This window comes from Bombina bombina, chromosome 9, assembly GCF_027579735.1.
Source record: "Bombina bombina isolate aBomBom1 chromosome 9, aBomBom1.pri, whole genome shotgun sequence".
NCBI classification, from domain to species: Eukaryota; Metazoa; Chordata; class Amphibia; order Anura; family Bombinatoridae; genus Bombina; species Bombina bombina.
The window spans coordinates 222,445,836-222,471,889 of record NC_069507.1 but is presented as its reverse complement, the minus strand read 5'-3'; the positions used below and the strand labels follow the sequence as shown (position 1 = coordinate 222,471,889).

At 39.1% G+C, this 26,054-nt stretch overlaps 1 protein-coding gene across 1 annotated transcript in view; it reads right to left on the bottom strand.

Moving 5' to 3' along the window:
* The window catches only part of RGS10 (regulator of G protein signaling 10), a 76,777-nt gene that overhangs the window by 35,992 nt on the left and 14,731 nt on the right, over positions 1–26,054 (bottom strand). Inside the window, exon 3 of the mRNA XM_053692661.1 lies at positions 22,734–22,852. Within this exon, the coding sequence (XP_053548636.1) occupies positions 22,734–22,852 (119 nt within the window). The remainder of the gene's footprint in view (positions 1–22,733; positions 22,853–26,054) is intronic.

Here is a 26,054-nt window from a genome sequence, read left to right as displayed (position 1 = left end):
CTGTAGGCGATGGGCTGTAGTTTATTTTCATTTAACTGCAGGAGGGCGTCCCCTAACCCATAACTGCTTGCATCAGCACTAACCACAGTCTTTTTGGAAGGGTCGTAGAACCCCAGCACTAGGGCAGACCCCAGCAGGGACTTGACCTGCATAAAATATTTTTCCTGTGAAGGTCCCCAGACCCAGGCAACATCTTTCTTTAGCAACTCTTTGATAGTGTGTAGTATTGTGGATAAATCTGGAAGGAACCTGCCCACATAATTTACAAGGCCCAATATTTTTCTCAGCTCATGTACATCAGAAGGATTTTTCATCTGTTCAATAGCACAAATTTTCTCGGGGTCTGGCTTAATGCCATCCCCATTGATAATATGCCCAAAGTAACATAACTCTTCTTTCCCAAAATGGCATTTTTCTTTGTTTAGCTTCAGCCCGGACTCTCTGATAGTCTGCAGCACACAGCTCAATCGCTGATCATGTTCCTCCAACGTAGACCCATACACTAAGATGTCGTCCATGACGACTGCCGTGCCAACGTGGTCTCATAGGAGAGAACTCATTTCTCTTTGGAAAATTTCAGTAGCAGAGGATATCCCGAAGGGGAGTCTGCAGAAGCAAAACTGACCTACCGGTGTAATAAAGGTAGTCAGTTTGCAGCACTTTGGATCTAGAGGTATCTGCCAGAAGCATCCAATGTAGAGAAGAACTTCGCCCCCACCAATTTTGGAGCTATGTCTTCAAGTGTTGGCAGCACATATCTCTCTCTCTTCACCGCCTCATTCAGCCTTTTCAAGTCTACACAAATGCGTACCTTCCCGTTCTTCTTCGCAACGGGCACAATGGGGCACACCAGTCAGTTGCTTCAACAACCTCTTCAATAACCCCCATATTCTTCATACGCAGAAGCTCCTTCTCCACTGAGTGGGAACAGGATTCTACAGGGAGTGGCAATGCTATATGGGACTGCGTCGCCATTAAGTGATATACGGACTGGTTTGCAATTCAGTAGGCCCAATTCGCCAAACATATCTTCCAAGATCTCATTCACTCTGGCCACTAGGCCCAAACCACAGGCTCTTTTTCTGCTCAATAAGTTGTTAACACACTGACCTCTAATCACATGCACCCACATGGTGAAATTCCTTTGCTTGTATTCACAGCTGGCAAGAAATTTCCCCACACAATCAATGCAGCCACCAGGACTATGGACTTTTGTTGTAACTTTTGCCAGCTGGGGCTGTCGAGGCAGTTTTATGAACGCTGCAAGAGACATTACAGTGATATCTGCTCCTGTGTCAATCTTAAAAGCGACTTTGGCTCCCATTACAGTAAGGGTAACCCTCCAATCATCTTCTGAACCCGGCTGTTCATCAACAGACCCTACAAAGGACACATCTTGACCCTCCTGGTCGCTATCCACCTGCATCTCTTTAATATATTCAGTTTTAAACACCACTTCAAAATGGCCCATCTTGTTACATTTTCTACATCTTTTGTCTTTAGCAGGGCATATGACACTCTGATCATGGGCACGGTTGCACCGTGTGCATCGGGCATGCTGCGCCCATCCACTTCTGGGCCTATCTGCTACACTAGGTCTACCGCTTATACTGTGCCTTTCCCTGGCAGCTCTCCTGAACTGCTGCACTTCATCCATCTCAGACCTCAGATCAGCACTTTGCTTTTTCACCAGTTCACTCTGCCGGGCCATCCTAATAGCCCCATCTAATGTTAAATCAGACTCTAAATGCAGCTTCAGTGAGACTTCAGCATCTGCAATTCCAATAACTATTCTGTCTTTGATTTGCTCTTCTTTAGCAACACCAAACTCACAGAATTCAGCTAGTTCATACAGACTGCGTACAAATTACTCCACAGATTCTCCCACACGTTTGTGAAAACAAGCTCTCTCATGAATCGCATTTCTTTTGGGCACAAAGTGGGCACTGAGTTTATCCATAACTATTTAAAAGTCAAATTCTTCCCCTTCTTGGAAAGTAAAAGCCTTGAACACTGGCTCCACATCCTTCCCCATAGAGTATAAAAGAGAATTAACTTGTACTTCACCACTCTCCTTGTCCAGCTTGGAAGCAATCCTGAAGCGCTGGAACCGCTGACGTCATGTGGGCCAAGCTGCAGTCTGAGAGAAATCAAAAGGCTCAGGTGGGGTAAACTTTGACATCGTCATCGATCAGGAATAGAAGCGCAGGCAAGAACTTCTGACACCATGTCATGAGATGCAGGACACATGCAGGACACAGCAAGGATAATAAAACTCTATTGTATTGTAGAGCATGGAGACACACATCTGCTTAGCATTGATTTCACTAACTAACTGCGACACAGACAACCGGACCTAAGCCCCGCCCCCAATCTGGTGACGTCACTTCCTGCTCTCATCACAGATAATAGGCATATGCGTGCAACCACCACCTAAGTATGCTTTTCAACAAAGGATACCAGGAGTACAAAGTAAATTTGATGATAGAAACAAATTGAGAACTCACATAAAATTACATGCTCTACCAGACCCATGAAAGGTTTTACTATTGACATTCAAGTCCCTTTTAACCCAACTAGGAAGAAATTATTATAAAGGGACAGTAAAGTCAACATTTGGTAATTTGGTAATAGCAGTAAGTTGAAAAGTTGTTTAAAATTGCATGCTCTGTCTCAGGGTTCTTCAAACTACAGATCAAGAACCAGTACTGGGTCACAACACCATGTTTACTGGGTCACGACTTGTTTGGGTGTGTTATATGTGTGTGTGTGTTTTTGTATGAGAGTGTGTGTGTTGTATGAGAGTGTGTGTTGTTTTTGTATGAGAGTGTGTGTGTTATATGAGAGCATGTGTGTGTTATATGAGAGTGTGTGTGTGTGTGTGTTATTTGAGAGCGTGTATGTTTTTGTTTGAGAGCGTGTGTGTGTGTTATATGAGGGCTTGTGTGTTTTGTATGAGAGCATGTGTGTGTGTTATATAAGAGCGTGTGCCGGTTGTATAAGAGTGTGTGTGTGTTGTATAAGAGTGTGTTATATGCAGGGCCGGATATACAGCCCAGGTGTAGGCAACAAAATCTCAAGTGTCCCCCACGCTCCCTGCTGTGCCGGGAACCATAACTAAGATGTCTGTCGGCACAGTGCCGTTATTTCACTGCCAGCGGCCATCTTAGTTAACGTTGCCAGCTAAACGTTATTTAGAATAGGCAGAGACAGGCGCCCCTCTATGGAGGGTTGCCTGTAGGCACATGCTTACTCTGCCTTATTATAAATCCAGCCCTGGTTATATAAGTGTGTGTGTTATATGAGAGCGTATGTGTTTTTGCATGACAGTGTGTGTGTGTTATATGAGAGCATTGTGTGTTTTGTATGAGAGCGTGTGCCTGTAGGCACATGCTTACTCTGCCTTATTATAAATTCGGCCCTGGTTATAGAAGTGTGTATTATATGAGAGCATGTGTGTTTTTGCATGACAGCCTGTGTATGTTGTATGAGAGCGTGTGTGTGTTTTGTATGAGTGCTTGTGTTTTGTATGAGAGTGTGTGTGTTTTTGTTTGAGAGTGTGTTATATGAGAGCTTGTGTTTGGTTGGTATAAGAGCGTCTGTGTTATATGAGAGTGTGTATGTGTTTTGTATGAGAGTGTGAGTTATATGAGAGCTTGTGTGTTTTTGTATGAGAGCGTGTGTGTGTTATATGAGAGCGCGTGTGTGTGTTATATGAGAGCGTGTGTGTGTTATTTGAGAGTGTGTATGTTACTTGAGAGCGTGTATGTTTTTGTTTGAGAGCGTGTGTGTGTGTTATGAGGGCTTGTGTTTGTTTGGTATGAGAGCGCGTGGGTGTGTGTTATATGAGAGCGTGTGTGTTATATAAGAGCGTGTGCCGGTTGTATAAGAGTGTGTGTGTATGTTGTAGGAGAGAGTGTGTGTCTTTTGTATGAGAGTGTGTGTCTTTTGTATGAGAGAGTGATTTGTATGAGAGTGTGTGTGTGTTGTATGTGAGTTGTGTGTGTTGTTTTTGTTTTTAAAGTGTGTGTGTGTGTGTGTTATATGCAGGGCCGGGTGTAGGCAGCAAAATCTGAAGTGTCCCCTGCGCTCCCTCCTGTGCCAGGAACCCTAACTAAGATGTCTGTCGGCAGTGAAATAACAGCACCAGGAGAAGCCAGATGCTGCTCATGCATAATACTCGCAGTGACATTAACGAAGATTGTTGCCACGGATGCACAGTGCCATTATTTCACTGCCAGGGGCCATCTTAGTTAAGGTCGCCAGCTGAACATTATTTATAATAGGCAGAGACAGACGCCCCTCTATGGAGGGTGCCTGTAGGCACATGCTTACTCTGCCTTATTATAAACCCGGCCCTGGTTATATGAGTGAGTGTGTGTGTTTTGCATGAGAGCATGTGTGTGTTTTGTATGAGAGTGTGTGTGTGTTTTGTATGAGAGTGTGTGTCTTTTGTATGAGAGAGTGTGTGTTTTGTATGAGAGAGTGTGTGTGTGTTTTGTATGAGAGTGTGTGTCTTTTGTATGAGAGAGTGTGTGTGTGTTTTGTATGAGAGAGAGTGTGTGTGTGTGTTGTATGAGAGTGTGTGTGTTTTGTAAGAGAGTGTGTGTGTTTTGTAAGAGAATGTGTGTGTTTTGTAAGAGAATGTGTGTGTTTTGTAAGAGAATGTGTGTGAGTGTGTGTTGTATGAGAGTGTGTGTGTGTGTGTTTTGTATGAGAGTGTGTTTTGTATGAGAGTGTGTGTTTTATGATAGTGTGTGTTGTATGAGAGTGTGTGTGTTGTATCAAAGTGTGTGTTGTACGAGAGTGTGTGTTGTACGAGAGTGTGTGTTTTGTATGAGTGTGTGTTGGGTCTGTGTGTTGTATGAGTGTGTGTGTGTGTGTTGTATGAGAGCATGTGTGTTGTATGCGAGCGTGTGTGTGTTGTATGAGAGTGTTTGTTGGGTGTGTGTGTGTTTTGTATGAGAGTGTGTTTTGTATGTGAGAGTGTGTTTTGTATGAGATTGTGTGTTTTGTATGAGAGTGTGTGTTTTGTATGAGTGTTGTATGAGAGTGTGGTGTTTTGTATGGGAGTGTGGTGTTTTGTCAGAGAGTGTGTGTGTTGTATGAGAGTGTGTGTTGTATGAGAGTGTGTGTTCTATGAGAGTGTGTGTGTGTTGTATGAGACTGTGTGTTGTATGAGAGTGTGTGTGTGTTGTACGAGACTGTGTGTTGTATGAGAGTGTGTGTTGTACGAGAGTGTGTGTTGTACGAAAGTGTGTATATAGCAATAAATAAAATGCATTGTTTTGCATTTTTTGTTTTTGCACACAACATATATAACATACAGTATATAACTATAAGTGCTAATTTTCTGGGACATCAGTTAGAATCACAGATTTAGGGCATTAAACAAATCAGTGAGACGGTCTCATGTGGTTTTATATCAGTTCTCGTTCTATGCAATTTTTATCATTTACAAAATCTTTACAAGGAAATGACAACACCACATACTATAAATGTATTTTTTTCAGTGCTGATGGTTCTATAGTACGGAGCCACAAAGGTGTCACACAAGATTATTTTTATAAATCGTGTAAACATTTTGATACATCGTGAGCACATTTTGGTTAAATCTGGAGCACGTTTTGGCTAAATCGTGCGCACGATTTATAAATAATTATAATCATGCCATTTATGTTTTGTGCTGCTCTAGGCACTAAAAATTCTGCTGCCCCCCCCTCAAAGGTTTTAGGCATTTTTTCACTTAATATTTTTTTGGGTCAGTGTGTAAAATGTTTTTGTTTTGTTTGTTTTTTCATAAAAATTCAAAAGAAAATGGGCTAGCAAAACACTGGGTTGAATTGCATGCATCTCAATCCATTTTCTCCATGAGAGAAGGGAGAGAAAAGAAGGGGAGGGGAAAAAAGGGAGGGAAAGGAAAGCAGGAAGGGAGGGAGAGAGAGAGAGAGAGAAAGAGAGAGAGAGACAAGAGAAAAGTGGTGAGGGAAAGAAAGGAGTGAAAGAAGGGAGGGAGGGAGGAAGTTGAGGGAGGGAGGGAGGGAGGGAGAAAGGGAGGGAGTGAGTTGAGGGAGGAAGGGAGGGAGAAAGGGAAAGAAGGGAGAGAGGAATGGAGGGAAAGAAGAACACACTTTGAAACAATCACTGCCCTTCACATGCAACAACATACAGTAATAACCATTATTCAAGTAATGAAACTTTTTAAGTGTCCGTTTACTATTAGCGCTGAGAGTTTATGATTAGACATCACATGAATGCAGAGAAAGCTAGCTATTAGCAGCTAACATACATTAGCACTGAGAGTTTATGATTAGACATCACATGAATGCAGAGAAAGCTAGCTATTAGTAGCTAACATACATTAGCACTGAGAGTTTATAATTAGACATCACATGAATGCAGAGAAAGCTAGCTATTAGTAGCTAACATATATTAGCACTGAGAGTTTATGATTAGACATCACATGAATGCAGAGACAGCTAGCTATTAGTAGCTAACATACATTAGCGCTGAGAGTTTATGATTAGACATCACATGAATGCAGAGAAAGCTAGCTATTAGTAACTAACATACATTAGCGCTGAGAGTTTATGATTAAACATCACATGAATGCAGATAAAGCTAGCTGAGAGTTTATGATTAGTTATCACATGAATGTAAAGAAAGCTAGCTATTAGTAGCTAACATACATTAGCTCTGAGAGTTTATGATTAGACATCACATGAATGCAGAGAAAGCTAGCCATTAGTAACTAACATACATTAGCGCTGAGAGTTTATGATTAGACATCACATGAATGCAGAGAAAGCTAGCTATTAGTAGCTAACATACATTAGCACTGAGAGTTTATGATTAGACATCACATGAATGCAGAGAAAGCTAGCTATTAGTAGCTAACATACATTAGCACTGAGAGTTTATAATTAGACATCACATGAATGCAGAGAAAGCTAGCTATTAGTAGCTAACATACATTAGCACTGAGAGTTTATGATTAGACATCACATGAATGCAGAGAAAGCTAGCTATTAGTAGCTAACATACATTAGCACTGAGAGTTTATAATTAGACATAACATGAATGCAGAGAAAGCTAGCTATTAGTAGCTAACATACATTAGCACTGAGAGTTTATGATTAGACATCACATGAATTCAGAGAAAGCTAGCTATTAGTAGCTAACATACATTAGCACTGAGAGTTTATAATTAGACATCACATGAATGCAGAGAAAGCTAGCTATTAGTAGCTAACATACATTAGCGCTGAGAGTTTATGATTAGACATCACATGAATGCAGAGAAAGATAGCTATTAGTAGCTAACATACATTAGCGCTGAGAGTTTATGATTAGACATCACATGAATGCAGAGAAAGCTAGCTATTAGTAGCTAACATACATTAGCGCTGAGAGTTTATGATTAGACATCACATGAATGCAGAGATAGCTAGCTATTAGCAGCTAACATACATTAGCTCTGAGAGTTTATGATTAGACATCACATGAATGCAGAGAAAGCTAGCTATTAGTAGCTAACATATATTAGCGCTGAGAGTTTATGATTAGACATCACATGAATGCAGAGAAAGCTAGCTATTAGCAGCTAACATACATTAGCACTGAGAGTTTATGATTAGACATCACATGAATGCAGAGAAAGCTAGCTATTAGTAGCTAACATACATTAGCACTGAGAGTTTATAATTAGACATCACATGAATGCAGAGAAAGCTAGCTATTAGTAGCTAACATATATTAGCACTGTGAGTTTATGATTAGACATCACATGAATGCAGAGACAGCTAGCTATTAGTAGCTAACATACATTAGCGCTGAGAGTTTATGATTAGACATCACATGAATGCAGAGAAAGCTAGCTATTAGTAACTAACATACATTAGCGCTGAGAGTTTATGATTAAACATCACATGAATGCAGATAAAGCTAGCTATTAGTAACTAACATACATTATCGCTGAGAGTTTATGATTAGATATCACATGAATGTAAAGAAAGCTAGCTATTAGTAACTAACATACATTAGCGCTGAGAGTTTATGATTAGACATCACATGAATGCAGAGAAAGCTAGCTATTAGTAACTAACATACATTAGCGCTGAGAGTTTATGATTAAACATCACATGAATGCAGATAAAGCTAGCTATTAGTAACTAACATACATTAGCGCTGAGAGTTTATGATTAGATATCACATGAATGTAAAGAAAGCTAGCAATTAGTAGCTAACATACATTAGCTCTGAGAGTTTATGATTAGACATCACATGAATGCAGAGAAAGCTAGCTATTAGTAGCTAACATACATTAGCGCTGAGAGTTTATGATTAGACATCACATGAATGCAGAGAAAGCTAGCTATTAGTAGCTAACATACATTAGCACTGAGAGTTTATGATTAGACATCACATGAATGCAGAGAAAGCTAGCTATTAGTAGCTAACATACATTAGCACTGAGAGTTTATAATTAGACATCACATGAATGCAGAGAAAGCTAGCTATTAGTAGCTAACATACATTAGCACTGAGAGTTTATGATTAGACATCACATGAATGCAGAGAAAGCTAGCTATTAGTAGCTAACATACATTAGCGCTGAGAGTTTATGATTAGACATCACATGAATGCAGAGAAAGCTAGCTATTAGTAGCTAACATACATTAGCGCTGAGAGTTTATGATTAGACATCACATGAATGCAGAGAAAGCTAGTTATTAGTAGCTAACATACATTAGCACTGAGAGTTTATGATTAGACATCACATGAATGCAGAGAAAGCTAGCTATTAGTAGCTAACATACATTAGCGCTGAGAGTTTATGATTAGACATCACATGAATGCAGAGAAAGCTAGCTATTAGTAGCTAACATACATTAGCACTGAGAGTTTATGATTAGACATCACATGAATGCAGAGAAAGCTAGCTATTAGTAGCTAACATACATTAGCGCTGAGAGTTTATGATTAGACATCACAAGCTGATCTAAGCAGTGCACAGATGCATCCAGTCTGTTAGCTGCTAAGACCTGCAATAAGCACTGCGCTGGCAGACCAACCACAGCTGATAAGAGGAGGCAGCATATCGGCTAAAGGTCTTCTCCTCCAGCCTTACCTTGGAAGCATATCCCCGGTCAAGTTTCTCACCAAGATGTCGCTTCCACTGCAAAAATGCCGGCGGCTCTAAATAAAGCATGGTTTAAAGGAGCACTGCATATAAAGAGCGACCTTAATCAGCGCATGTGCCTTGTTTTCTCTGTAAAAGCCTGCACTTTATTGCTCACTGTACTGTGTGTTGGCTTTTAGAGAGAGAATAGGACAGATGTGCTGCCCCTCCCAAATCTGCTGCCCTAGGCACCTGCCTTGTTGGCCTAGGCCATAATACGCCCCTGAATCATGCTATTCCACCTTAAAGGGACATTATACACTAGATTTTTCTTTGTATAAATGTTTTGTAAATGATCCATTTATACAGTCCACCTGGGAGTTTTTTTGTAACAGTGTATAGTTTTACTTATTTTTTAATAACACAGACACGGATGGGTATAGCGCTAGACCAAAAACCTACTTAGCCTCACTAACAGTAATTGTCTCCTCCCTAGACAATTTAGAAATTTAGAATAAAAAACAATGGATATAGGAGGCGCTATAGAGCTGTAGGGTATATAGATATAAAATTAACTGTATCGTTACCAGCCTTAAAATGCCAAAGGCCCTTAAAACAAATTGTTGTCAATGTAAAATATAATTTAAACAAGTTGCAATAATCGGTTAAAACACACACTGTGATATTAAATTAAATACAAACTTAATCAGAATGGCAGACAACCAAAGGCCCTTAATACATATATATAAATACAATTTATTATCAAAGTAAAATCAAATAATCAAGTTGCAGTATTCAGTTAAAACACAGACTGTGATAATTAATACATCGACAGATAAAATCAACAAATACAATCCATATAATATTCCAACATACACAAAACGGAACCGGTTAAACCATTCACACCACTCACAATCTCTCAGATTCTCAATATTCAAGACACAAATAATAGCTAGTGGAGAACACCTAAAAAAGCTTGTGTTCTAGTCTTCTACACCTGCGTTTGCAGCCAACCAAACTGGATTTTTTGATAACTTTGATCAGTCCTTTGGAAGCTTCCTTTAATACCTGCAGGAAAGGTGTAGAAGCGGTAGCAAATCACCTGTGCAGAGAGTGGATTTAAGGACAGAGGCTGCAGGAAGTAGCATCTTGAAAAAGACCCAGAAAAGGGGTTGAAACGCGTAGAGGACTTACCTGCTACTGTTTGTGATTATTTGGAAAATTAGAGCTGAACCAAACTCTGTGTACCCTGGCGTACTGAAGTGCACAGGGCATCCTGTGGATACAACCGTGGAAACAAACACTTGCGCAAGTGGTCACCTAGGATCCGGAACCGGGTGACGTCAATCACGGGATTTTCGCTGACTAACATCTGAAGGAGTAGCCGGAGTGTCGGGCCAGGTAAGGAGACCGTTGGCAGACACTTGAAAGGAGGTAGGAGAGCCTCCCGGCTCTGTTATATGTACTTGACTGTCTGTAACTGAGAGAGCAGCAAGGAAGGAGCTCTAAACCATCGTTGGCTTTATTTTAAATAAGGAGAGACTGGAAACATAACGGCTTTATTCGGGGGCACTTACCCAAATATCTTAGAGTTGAAATAGTTAATCTAAACCCACATTGTCATTCTGGATAATATTTTTTGGGGATCCCCATGAAACATTAACATTAAGACTAGAACACAAGCTTTTTTAGGTGTTCTCCACTAGCTATTATTTGTGTCTTGAATATCGAGAATCTGAGAGATTGTGAGTAGTGTGAATGGTTAACCGGTTCCGTTTTGTGTATGTTGGAATATTATATGGATTGTATTTGTTGATTTTATCTGTCGATGTATTAATTATCACAGTCTGTGTTTTAACTGAATACTGCAACTTGATTATTTGATTTTACTTTGATAATAAATTGTATTTATATATATGTATTAAGGGCCTTTGGTTTTCTGCCATTCTGATTAAGTTTGTATTTAATTTAATATCACAGTGTGTGTTTTAACCGATTATTGCAACTTATTTAAATTATATTTTACATTGACAACAATTTGTTTTAAGAGCCTTTGGCATTTTAAGGCTGGTAACGATACAGTTAATTTTATATCTATATATAATTTTATATCTATATACCCTACAGCTCTATAGCGCCTCCTATATCCATTGTTTTTTGTTTTTTAATAACATTGTGCTGGTTTTCAGACTCCTACCCAAGCCCCAAAGTTCAAATGTATACGTGCATTTACAGACCACTGCTGGCTCCTGTTTGCCTAATTGTCTTTTCATATGCAGGGAAGAGTATCTGCACCCAGCAGCTTTCACTGGGTGTTCCAGCTAATTTAATCAACAGTGCTAAACTGGAAGCTTCTAAGTAAGTTTTAAAAAAGTTTTATACTGCATTTTTAGATCAGTATCTGTGCATATTATTCTTTATAGTAGTGTCTATTACATGCAGTTATATGAAAATTGGTGTATACTGTCCCTTTAAGCATGAATTCTGCCCCTTACAGATCAGCCTGCTCCTCCCCTAGCTAGTCATGTTTTGATTACCTATCTACAGGAGGAGGAGCTCCCGCCCACCAGCTACTAGTACTTTCAGTTCAGTTCAGTGTGTCAGTAGAGATGGGAAGTCTGATTCATCTTTACGAATCAGTTCATTTCGGACAGTTCGTTTAACTGAATCAGGTTATGAACCAATTCATCAGGTCACTTGTTGGGCAAGTGATGCAAGCGGGATGAGCCTCAGATTTTCCTATTACGGATGCTCCACTGACCCGATTCCTGACTCCCGATTCACTGTCTGACTCGTCCTGACACACAATACGGCGTTACATCTATTTCTTACCCATATCATATGGATAACCAGTATTTTGTTGTATATGAAAAGCCAAGGCAAATACATACAACACAGAACTCACACAATATATGCAGCATACTCTGTTCTATGCACTGTGTTAGAACTCACACAATATATGCAGCATACTCTGTTCTATGCACTAACACAGTGCATAGAACAGAGTATGCTGCATATATTGTGTGAGTTCTAACACAGTGCATAGAACAGAGTATGCTGCATATATTGTGTGAGTTCTAACAGTGCATAGAACAGGGTATGCTGCATATAGTGTGAGTTCTAACACAGTGCATAGAACAGAGTATGCTGCATATATTGTGAAAGTTCTAACACAGTGCATAGAACAGAGTATGCTGCATATATTGTGTGAGTTCTAACACAGTGCATAGAACAGAGTATGCTGCATATATTGTGTGAGTTCTAACACAGTGCATAGAACAGAGTATGCTGCATATATTGTGTGAGTTCTAACACAGTGCATAGAACAGAGTATGCTGCATATAGTGTGTGGGTTCCCACACAGTGCATAGGACAGAGTATGCTGCATATATTGTGTGAGTTCTAACACAGTGCATAGAACAGAGTATGCTGCATATATTGTGTGGGTTCCCATACAGTGCATAGAACAGAATATGCTGCATATATTGTGTGGGTTCTAACACAGTGCATAGAACAGAGTATGCTGCATATATTGTGTGGGTTCTAACACAGTGCATAGAACAGAGTATGCTGCATATATTGTGTGAGTTCTAACACAGTGCATAGAACAGAGTATGCTGCATATAGTGTGTGGGTTCCCACACAGTGCATAGAACAGAGTATGCTGCATATATTGTGTGGGTTCTAACACAGTGCATAGAACAGAGTATGCTGCATATAGTGTGTGGGTTCCCACACAGTGCATAGGACAGAGTATGCTGCATATATTGTGTGAGTTCTAACACAGTGCATAGAACAGAGTATGCTGCATATATTGTGTGGGTTCCCATACAGTGCATAGAACAGAGTATGCTGCATATATTGTGTGGGTTCTAACACAGTGCATAGAACAGAGTATGCTGCATATATTGTGTGGGTTCTAACACAGTGCATAGAACAGAGTATGCTGCATATATTGTGTGAGTTCTAACACAGTGCATAGAACAGAGTATGCTGCATATATTGTGTGGGTTCCCATACAGTGCATAGAACAGAGTATGCTGCATATATTGTGTGAGTTCTAACACAGTACATAGAACAGAGTATGCTGCATATATTGTGTGAGTTCTTACACATTGCATAGAACAGAGTATGCTGCATACATTGTGTGAGTTCTAACACAGTGCATAGAACAGAGTATGCTGTGAGTTCCAACACAGTGCATAGAACAGAGTATGCTGCATATATTGTGTGAGTTCCAACACAGTGCATAGAACAGAGTATGCTGCATATATTGTGTGAGTTCCAACACAGTGCATAGAACAGAGTATGCTGCATATATTGTGTGAGTTCCAACACAGTGCATAGAACAGAGTATGCTGCATATAGTGTGTGGGTTCCCACACAGTGCATTAAAACAGAGTATGCTGCATATATTGTGTGGGTTCCCACACAGTGCATAGAACAGAGTATGCTGCATATATTGTGTGGGTTCCCACACAGTGCATAGAACAGAGTATGCTGCATATATTGTGTGGGTTCTAACACAGTGCATAGAACAGAGTATGCTGCATATATTGTGTGGGTTCTAACACAGTGCATAGAACAGAGTGTGCTGCATATATTGTGTGAGTTCTAACACAGTGCATAGAACAGAGTATGCTGCATATATTGTGTGAGTTCTAACACAGTGCATAGAACAGAGAATGCTGCATATATTGTGTGGGTTCTAACACAGTGCATAGAACAGAGTATGCTGCATATAGTGTGTGGGTTCCCACACAGTGCATAGAACAGAGTATGCTGCATACATTGTGTGGGTTCCCATACAGTGCATAGAACAGAGTATGCTGCATATATTGTGTGAGTTCTAACACAGTGCATAGAACAGAGTATGCTGCATATATTGTGTGGGTTCCCATACAGTGCATAGAACAGAGTATGCTGCATATATTGTGTGAGTTCTAACACAGTGCATATAACAGAGTATGCTGCATATATTGTGTGGGTTCCCATACAGTGCATAGAACAGAGTATGCTGCATATATTGTGTGAGTTCTAACACAGTGCATAGAACAGAGTATGCTGCATATATTGTGTGAGTTCTAACACAGTGCATAGAACAGAGTATGCTGCATATATTGTGTGAGTTCTAACACAGTGCATAGAACAGAGTATGCTGTGAGTTCCAACACAGTGCATAGAACAGAGTATGCTGCATATATTGTGTGAGTTCTAACACAGTGCATAGAACAGAGTGTGCTGCATATATTATGTGAGTTCTAACACAGTGCATAGAACAGAGTATGCTGCATATATTGTGTGAGTTCTAACACAGTGCATAGAACAGAGTATGCTGCATATAGTGTGTGAGTTCTAACACAGTGCATAGAACAGAGTATGCTGCATATAGTGTGTGAGTTCTAACACAGTGTATAGAACAGAGTATGCTGCATGTATTGTGTGAGTTCTAACACAGTGCATAGAACAGAGTATGCTGCATATATTGTGTGAGTTCTAACACAGTGCATAGAACAGAGTATGCTGCATATATTGTGTGAGTTCTAACACAGTGCATAGAACAGAGTATGCTGCATATATTGTGTGAGTTCTAACACAGTGCATAGAACAGAGTATGTTGCATATATTGTGTGAGTTCTAACACAGTGCATAGATCAGAGTATGCTGCATATATTGTGTGAGTTCTAACACAGTACATAGAACAGAGTATGCTGCATATATTGCATATATTGTGTGAGTTCTAACACAGTGCATAGAACAGAGTATGCTGCATATATTGTGTGAGTTCTAACACAGTACATAGAACAGAGTATGCTGCATATATTGTGTGAGTTCTAACACAGTGCATAGAACAGAGTATGCTGCATATATTGTGTGAGTTCCAACACAGTGCATAGAACAGAGTATGTTGCATATATTGTGTGAGTTCTAACACAGTGCATAGAACAGAGTATGCTGCATATATTGTGTGAGTTCTAACACAGTGCATAGAACAGAGTATGCTGCATATATTGTGTGAGTTCTAACAGTGCATAGAACAGAGTATGCTGCATATATTGTGTGAGTTCTAACACAGTGCATAGAACAGAGTATGCTGCATATATTGTGTGAGTTCTAACACAGTGCATAGAACAGAGTATGCTGCATATAGTGTGTGGGTTCCCACACAGTGCATAGAACAGAGTATGCTGCATATATTGTGTGGGTTCCCATACAGTGCATAGAACAGAGTATGCTGCATATATTGTGTGAGTTCTAACACAGTACATAGAACAGAGTATGCTGCATATATTGTGTGAGTTCTTACACAGTGCATAGAACAGAGTATGCTGTGAGTTCCAACACAGTGCATAGAACAGAGTATGCTGCATATATTGTGTGAGTTCCAACACAGTGCATAGAACAGAGTATGCTGCATATATTGTGTGAGTTCCAACACAGTGCATAGAACAGAGTATGCTGCATATATTGTGTGAGTTCCAACACAGTGCATAGAACAGAGTATGCTGCATATAGTGTGTGGGTTCCCACACAGTGCATTAAAACAGAGTATGCTGCATATATTGTGTGGGTTCCCACACAGTGCATAGAACAGAGTATGCTGCATATATTGTGTGGGTTCCCACACAGTGCATAGAACAGAGTATGCTGCATATATTGTGTGGGTTCTAACACAGTGCATAGAACAGAGTATGCTGCATATATTGTGTGGGTTCTAACACAGTGCATAGAACAGAGTGTGCTGCATATATTGTGTGAGTTCTAACACAGTGCATAGAACAGAGTATGCTGCATATATTGTGTGAGTTCTAACACAGTGCATAAAACAGAGTATGCTGCATATATTGTGTGGGTTCTAACACAGTGCATAGAACAGAGTATGCTGCATATAGTGTGTGGGTTCCCACACAGTGCATAGAACAGAGTATGCTGCATATATTGTGTGGGTTCCCATACAGTGCATAGAACAGAGTATGCTGCATATATTGTGTGAGTTCTAACACAGTGCATAGAACAGAGTATGCTGCATATATTGTGTGGGTTCCCATACAGTGCATAGAACAGAGTATGCTGCATATATTGTGTGAGTTCTAACACAGTGCATATAACAGAGTATGCTGCATATATTGTGTGGGTTCCCATACAGTGCATAGAACAGAGTATGCTGCATATATTGTGTGAGTTCTAACACAGTGCATAGAACAGAGTATGCTGCATATATTGTGTGAGTTCTAACACAGTGCATAGAACAGAGTATGCTGCATATATTGTGTGAGTTCTAACACAGTGCATAGAACAGAGTATGCTGTGAGTTCCAACACAGTGCATAGAACAGAGTATGCTGCATATATTGTGTGAGTTCTAACACAGTGCATAGAACAGAGTGTGCTGCATATATTATGTGAGTTCTAACACAGTGCATAGAACAGAGTATGCTGCATATATTGTGTGAGTTCTAACACAGTGCATAGAACAGAGTATGCTGCATATAGTGTGTGAGTTCTAACACAGTGCATAGAACAGAGTATGCTGCATATAGTGTGTGAGTTCTAACACAGTGTATAGAACAGAGTATGCTGCATGTATTGTGTGAGTTCTAACACAGTGCATAGAACAGAGTATGCTGCATATATTGTGTGAGTTCTAACACAGTGCATAGAACAGAGTATGCTGCATATATTGTGTGAGTTCTAACACAGTGCATAGAACAGAGTATGCTGCATATATTGTGTGAGTTCTAACACAGTGCATAGAACAGAGTATGTTGCATATATTGTGTGAGTTCTAACACAGTGCATAGAACAGAGTATGCTGCATATATTGCATATATTGTGTGAGTTCTAACACAGTGCATAGAACAGAGTATGCTGCATATATTGTGTGAGTTCTAACACAGTGCATAGAACAGAGTATGCTGCATATATTGTGTGAGTTCCAACACAGTGCATAGAACAGAGTATGCTGCATATATTGTGTGAGTTCTAACACAGTGCATAGAACAGAGTATGCTGCATATATTGTGTAAGTTCTAACACAGTGCATAGAACAGAGTATGCTGCATATATTGTGTGAGTTCTAACAGTGCATAGAACAGAGTATGCTGCATATATTGTGTGAGTTCTAACACAGTGCATAGAACAGAGTATGCTGCATATATTGTGTGAGTTCTAACACAGTGCATAGAACAGAGTATGCTGCATATATTGTGTGAGTTCTAACAGTGCATAGAACAGAGTATGCTGCATATAGTGTGTGAGTTCTAACACAGTGCATAGAACAGAGTATGCTGCATATATTGTGTGAGTTCTAACAGTGCATAGAACAGAGTATGCTGCATATATTGTGTGAGTTCTAACACAGTGCATAGAACAGAGTATGCTGCATATATTGTGTGAGTTCTAACACAGTGTATAGAACAGAGTATGCTGCATATATTGTGTGAGTTCTAACAGTGCATAGAACTGAGTATGCTGCATATATTGTGTGAGTTCTAACACAGTGCATAGAACAGAGTATGCTGCATATATTGTGTGAGTTCTAACACAGTGCATAGAACAGAGTATGCTGCATATATTGTGTGAGTTCTAACACAGTGCATAGAACAGAGTATGCTGCATATATTGTGTGAGTTCTAACACAGTGCATAGAACAGAGTATGCTGCATATATTGTGTGAGTTCTAACACAGTGCATAGAACAGAGTATGCTGCGTTTTGTACTGTTGTATTTGCCTAATAGTTGCATATCTGACAAAAGACTGGTTATCCATGATTATAGACAGGGAAGTGATACCCACTTTATTTACTTAATAGGTATGCGTATGCTGCTGTTTCCACTCGATCCGGATAATTGACACCCCCTGCTAGTGGCCGATTAGCCACAAATGTTCAAGGAGCGGTATTGCACAGGCATTTAACTAGAAATGCTTGTGCAATGTTAAATGCTGACAGCGTATGTTGTCGGCATTTAGCAATATCGGGCGGACATGTTCGCCACAGCGAATCATGTCTGTCCGACATTTGTTGAATTGGCCCCAATAACTATTATCCCAGAGCTCCACAGCAATATTTGGGGTTAATTTAGGGTGCAGTTAGGGGTAAAGGCAGGGGTCTATTGAGAACTGCTGTGACCTGATATTTGAATCAGTGTACTGTTAAACTGACACCTAGATTACGCGTTTTGCGTTCGTGTTTTAATGCTGAAAAAACAGTCATTTCAACGTTAAAACAGCAACGCAGCCATTATGAATCTTGTCGTTATAACTGTACCGCAAGCCTTTTAGCCTGTAACGCAACGTCAGTCCTGCACTCGAATAAATTATGTTTTTGCATGGGATTTCCATAGCGCTGCCATTACAAGTTTTGCGGTGAGTCTAAAAAGCTTGCGTTACAGCCTATACCGACACGATCCGTTTCGCAATCTGAGAGCAGTAGTTATGAGTTTTATGCAACACAACTGTTACACAAAACTCATAACTAAACTGTTACAAGGTACACTAACACCCATAAACTACCTATTAACCCCTAAACCGAGCCCCTCCTGCATCGCAAACACTATTTTAAAGTTATTAACCCCTAATCTGCCGCTCCCGACATCACCGCCACTAATACATTTTATTAACCCCTATTCTGCCGCTCCCCGACATTGTCGCCACAATACTAAAGTTATTAACCCCTATTTCCCTGCACCCCAACATTGTCCACACTATAATAAAGATATTAACCCCTATCCCGCTGCTCCCTGACACTGCCACCACTAAATAAGGTTATTAACCCCTAAACCTCTGGCCTCCCACATCACTACCACTAAATAAACCTATTAACCCCTAAACTGCCAGCCCCCCACATCGTCAAAAACTAAATTAAACTATTAACCCCTAAACCTAACAACCCAAAAACTTTAAATTAAAATTACAAGATCCCTATCTTAAAATAAATAAAAACCAAAATTTAAACTATAAATTAAACTAACATTAATTATACTAAAATTAAAATAACTACAAATTAAACATTAAAAAAAACTAACCCTACTAAAAAATTTAAACCTACAATAACAAAAATTAAAAAATACTCAAGTACAAAAAATAACGAACACTAAATGCCAAACGGCTGCTACGAGGGGGTGTCAGTCATCCAGATCGGATCGGGATGATTGCAGTCCGCTACCTCTGAGGTGGAGGACGAGTTAAGGAGCAGCAGTCTTATGAAGCATCAGGGGTAAATTGCAACATCTGCTGCTTGGTAAATCTACCCCTTAGTATTTAATGCCGCTTTGAAGAGCATACAGTTTACAGAGGCCGATTTTAGAGTGTTTATCTGTTGTGAACACTATATGGCAGCAGCATATGCAAAAATGTACAACATTGTTACAAACTTTGTTGTCAACAATGCTGCTATATAGTGCTTATTTTCATGTGCAAGATTGTGAGCCTACCTCAGTATGCTTTTAAATATAGGATACCAAGAGACAAAATGTACATTTGATAATAGGAGTAAGTTGGAAAGCTTTTTAAAATAACATGCTCTATCTAAACATGAGAGTTTCATTTTGACTTTCATGTCGCTATATAAGATTTTACAAAAAGAGCGACAATCAAGAGGTATGTCGCCATTCTCAGGATGGGCTGGTGAAACTGAAAATGCTCTATAATTAATGCAAACCTCAATTTACTAACTACAGAAGCATAAAAATGCCTTTTAAGGAATTAAATGCCTATGGCTTCCATTCCTTCCATTAAGAATGTGTGGTTTTACATCAAGGAATAAATGAGGCTCAAACAACATCAAATTGAAAGGAAGTTAATTCTTAGAGATAAATATTTTAGGACTGCGTGTGCTTTTTTTTGGTAACTCCAGCAACACATCTGACATGTTTACATTTCTTAGTACTTAGAGGATAGTTAAACCAATTCATCTTCTAGATGTTAAAACTATGGGTTTTGGGTAATTTTTAACGGTGTCAGATATTCCTGTTAGCTTAACTCTTAAAGTTCTCTCAATCAGGTGTGATATTAAATTCTACTGATGGATTTTGTTTATAAGTAGAGGTAAAGGGACATTAAACAGCTATTGCTTTAAATCGTGCCTAGAGAGGCCAAAAAGCAAAATCTGTTATCTAGGGTTTGAAAATGTTGCAAATGAGCTAAACTAGTGATGGCTAACCTTGGCACCCCAGATGTTTTCAAACTACATTTCCCATGATACTTAGTCTCTCTGCAGTCTAGTTGAGCATCATGGGAAATGTAGTTCTGAAACATCAAGTGTGCCAAGGTTAGCCATCACTGACCTAAACCATCTATTTGATTTGTAGCATTTGCAGGTAATTTTTACAGAAGAGATGTTTAATGTCTTTTAAATGTCCTAAATAAAGACAAACCCCTTCATACGCTGGTTTTATCCAGAAAATGGTTCTGCACCGTGAGCGGTGTGTTATATTTCACTGTGTCACATCAAGCCTGATTATAGTACTAGGAGTTCTAAGAGATTACAAGGTGGGAGGTGAACGCGAAGTGAAGGAAAATGTATGTGAGCCGACGAGGTGCTACTGCTAATGTAGTGACTGAGAGGTAATTTAGCCCTATTTGAGTTCTGATTACCAGATGATTATTATGTGAGGTGACTACAATGCAAATGTGAGGTGACTACAATGCAAATTTGAGGTGACTACAATGCAAATGTGAGTTGACATTGAGCCAATTCTGTGATTATGAGGTATTTGTGAGGTGAATATATGATTATAGTAGTGTATTTAGCTTTTGTGCTGCCCAAGGCAATGGGAACTCTTTCTGCAGTAGAAAAACAGAGATCTTTCATTTCTATAAAATAATAAATAAAAAACACAAGGAGAGCATAATAGGGTCACGATCATGCATCATGCCGTTGAACTACCCCTTAAAATTAGCTACCTGCTCCTATATCCTGCTGTGGTTGTGAGGTGTTATTAGGTCATTTTGATGTGACTACATGATAAATAATTAAATAAAATGAGAATCTAATTCTGAGCATAAACAGACATCCCAACCTGCAAAAACTCATTTCAGGGAGGTGGCTTCACCCCTCCCAGTTATATATTGACACCTTGAAGTAGCTTTATTGCACAACCACATACAACAAACCTATTTTCCAGTGATCGTACGCTTGTTGAATGCTTAAATATTTTAGAATACGAAGTTTAATTACGTGCAGTGAATAAGGTAGCATTTGTGTTTTATTTTATTAAAATCAGTGGGGGCTTTTTGGTTACTGATGCTTTCCTTATTAAAAAAAAAAAAAAAAACTTTTCCGGATTTGGGCCACATTCGATCATGGTACTTGGAGTTTCAGGGAGATTGCATTCCATCTGCTGGCATCAGGGAGCCGCTATTACAATCAGGGAGACTCCCTGAACTTCAGGGAGAGTTGGGATGTCTGCATAAATAACATAAGTGTGATGTGAATCTGATGTAATTGTAAGTTGAACATGATGTCATTATGAAGCGAAAGTGAAGTGAGGTAAACGTGAAGCAAATATCATATGACAAGTGATGTAACAAAGGAGTATATGAGGGGAAGTAAGCTCTCTGTATTCAGCAGTAGGCCAATGTGCACATATTATAAGACAATAGTGAGCTACGATGAGAAACAAAATGAATGGCAAGTTCCCCCATAAGTCTAACATCTCATTTAGTAAAAATAACAAATCTTAGCAAATTCTGCTTAAAGGGACACTAAAGTCAAAATTAAATTTTTATGATTTATATATAGCATGCAGTTTTATGAGACCATTCAATTTACGTCTATTATCATATTGCACACAGTATTCTTATATGCACATTTCTGAGGCAGCTCCTACCGAGTTCCTATGTATATGAGTTTGTGACTGGCTGACGGCTGACACATGATACAGGGAGCCGGCAAATTCAAGTACATTTTGTCATTTGTAAAACATAAATAAAATAAAAAAATCTGCTTCTCATTTAAAATTCAGAGTAAGTGCTATTGCATTGTCTCTTATTATGCACTTGTTGGTTATGCAATTCTGCTGTATTTAATGGGCCTTTGATTTTTTATTTTCTCAACTGTTTTCTTAAAGAGAAATGAAGGTCAAAAGTATCAGATAGAAGTGCAATTTAAATGAAACTTTTACTTTAAAGGGACACTGAACCCACATTTTTTCTTCTGTGATTCAGATAGAGCATGCAATTTTAAGCAGCTTTCTAATTCACTCCTATTATCAATTTTTCTTCATTCACTTGCTATCTTTATTTGAAAAAGAAGGCATCTAAGCTAAGGAGCCAGACAATGTTTGGTTCAGCCTCTGGACAGCACTTTTTTATTGGTGGGTGAATTTACCCACCAATCAGCAAGAACTCACCAAAAATGGGCCGGCATCTAAACTTACATTCTTGCTTTTCAAATAAAGATACCAAGAGAATGAAGAAAAAATAGATAATAGGAGTAAATTAGAAAGTTGCTTAAAATTACATGCTCTATCTGAATCACGAAAGAAACATTTTGGGTTCAGTGTCCCTTTAAGTTTAACTTTAATGTCCCTTTAAGAAAGCCTGTTGTATCTAATACTAAAGAGAAATAAAATGTGCACTAGAAAAAAAATGAGACTCATATGTTCCTCACTGTGAACTCTGCAATTCCTTGTGGATCTTCCAAAAGGTTCTCCAGGGATGCGGCCCATCTGCTGGTTCCTTTGTACTCTGGTTCCTGTATTCTCTCGGTACCATCGCTGGAGTGGATCTCTAGCAGAACATAAGAGAACAACACACAGATGTCACCCTGATCATAGTCACTTTCTAAACACAAGAGTAACACCTAGGATTGTATACCATGACATTACATTGATTCCTTAATTAAAGGGATATAAAAACCCCAAATTTTTCTTTCATGGTTTAGATAGAACATACAATTTTAAATAACTTTCCAATTTACTTCTATTATCAATTTTTCTTTGTTTCCTTGTTATATTTAGTTGAAAAACAGGACGTAAAGTTCAGGAGTGTGCACGTGTCTGCAGTAATATATGGCAGAAGTTTTGAAACAATGTTATACATTAGCAAGAGCACTAGATGGCAGCACTATTTCCTGTTATGTAATGCTCCAGAAATGTGCATATCTCTTCAACAAAGAATAATATATGAACAAAACAAATTTGATAATAGAAGTAAATTGGAAACTTTTTTTTTTTTTAATTGTATTCTCTATCTGTAAAATAAAATAAAAATCTGGGTTTCATGTCCCTTTAAATGGACACTGCACACTACACAAATTTGAATGAATGTGAATGAATTTAGCACATAAAGGGGTTGGGGGAGGGTCTGGGCTTCAAGCATCATTTCTATGCTGGACCAGCTTACACAGGCTGATTTAGCCTGTAGTATCCTTACCTATGCTGAGGTTTCTATACATAGGTATTGGCTATTGACAAACTAGCCAGCAGAAGAAATTACACTTACAGTGGGAAGTGGAAAAGTTAAAGCTCTAAAATGTTAATTTTCAATTGTTCTTTCTAAGTATTGTACAGAGACAAAGATAACAAAGGGAAGCATTTGAGTGAAAAGATAACAAGTTCTGATCTGTCAGCAAACCAAGCCTATTTTGATGGGCTGTAGTTTCAAAAAGCAAATCCAGCTATTTCTTTTGCAAAAAGAAGCATCAATGAGCAATTTCTCATCCATTTTATACGCTTTACAGTGAACTATTTTGTCTTTAAAAAAGACAGAAAACCTTTTGTTAATGTCAGAGTTTACAATTGCACAAATAATTTAAAAAGCAGGGAAATGCCTTAATAGAAATCTTAAAGTTAAAGGGACATTAAAATATGGTTATTTAGCCACTAAAAAATGGAAAAACATCCCTGCCCAGAATTTTAGAATTAAACCATAAGGTCCTATTTCAATGGTACCTTACCCCCGAAAGAATTAAACAAATTTACCCGGGAGCAACTTGTTGGAGGGGGTGTGGGGCCATAGGTACGATGTTTCACATATGGTGGCAGTGCCCCCAATTACTTCCTTTTTGGAGGAGCGTAGAAGCAGCCCTCATAAATCTGATGGGCACAACATTCCAGTTAACACCCCTCACCGCACTCCTTAATTATAAACAGGATAAAGTTTGCAAAATAAGATGGAAACTATTGCAAATTGGTCTAAATAGCACTAGGGCACTTATTGCTCGAAAGTGGAAAATGGTGGGGGCTCCTACGTTGCAGGAGTGGTTTACTCATACCTCAGAACTCCTATCTATGGAGGAATATTCCTTCTATAGAAACGACAATATGGCCTTCTTCCATGAAGTCCAGTTTTACTGGGAGTCCCTGCATCGCAACCTTATGGCCACAGCGACTGCTCCGCCCGTTCAGACCGACCAGACCTCCCTTCCCCCCCTTCCTTCCCCCCCCCTTCCCTTCTCAAAGCAGTAGCTATATGAAGAAGGGGAGAAAGATAGAGTGGCGCACAAGGCTGAGTTCACATACAAAATAAAATGGGATAAATACCAATGGTCTTTATCCCATTTTATTTTGTATGTGAACTCAGCCTTGTGTGCCACTCTATCTTCCCCCCCTTCTTCATATACTACATATTGGACTGTGTTAGAGAGATAATGGTTCCCTTAGAGTTGGCTTGAGTTCTTTTTATTATCTGTCCAGACCTATCACGTTTTTGTTTCAAAGCAGTAGCTAGTTCTATAGATTTATAGAAAAGCACGGTATATGTTATGTGTAATAGGTTATTGCATATCGATATATTGTTTTTTTTGTATGGAAACTGGAGATGCTTAATCCCTGTATTCACCATAGGCAGGTTGATATCGTCCAGTGAGTACTCTTCAACTAGAAGAGAGAGGGGCCCCTGGACTACCTCTCTTGTTAAGGACTAACCCATGAGCCCGGAGGCCAATATTCTTGTTTCTGGTAAAACCCAGGATAACTACAATGGACTGAAACTATGGACCCTTTCAATGGACATCCTTATCCGAAGGTGCCTTGGGTATCTATACAATGTTGTTTCCATGAAGTTTGCCAATTTGTACTGTCTCCAGTTTTCAAATAAAAGTTTAAAAAAAAAAAAAAAAAAATGGAAAAACATTGCATACATTTACATTCTTTTAACTCTAACACTGACAACATTGATATTGCTCTTATGTTAAACACAGAGATCACATTAATAAACGGACTGGTAAAACTACTGATTTGATCAATAGATAATGATTGGACTTACTGAGGACACCAATCTGTGTCCCATTTGTAATCATTTGTATTTAAAATATGAAATAATAAATATTGATTTGAATATACCTTTATGACCCCTCTGAAAAAGAATCCTAGTATCAAATACTACACACAATGGCAGATCTAGGGGATACTTGGAGCCACTATGCACCCCGCTGATTACTGTATTACCCTCTAACCACAAAGGTGTCAGCTGACTACACAGAGCTTTCAAATTCACATTACCATTCATTTGGGGAACAAAAGCTATTATTTATCAGGTGCTGATTATCTTTTAATACCCAAGGCCTGTTCTCTAAGTACTTTGTGTCCCATTTGTAGAGGAGGAAAAGAGCAGCGTTCTCCCCAGCCGGCTGATTTTACTGACCATCCGGATTTAAGCCATTATTAAAGGGACAGTATACAGCAGTTTTCATTTAACTGCATGTAATAGACACTCCTATAAAGAAGAATTTTAACAGATACCGATAAAAAAAAATCCAGTATAAAACCGTTTAAAAACGTACTTAGAAGCTCCCAGTTTAGCACTGTTAAAAAGGTTAGCTGGAACACCAACTGAAAGTGGTTCCATAGCAATAAAAAAGCAGACACTCCCCCCTCCCCCTGGATATGAAAAAACTCTTTACACAAACAGGAGCAAGCTGGAGTAGGAATACAACAGTATTCTCCTAAAACTTTGGGGCTTGGTAAGGAGTCTGAAAATCAGTGCAATG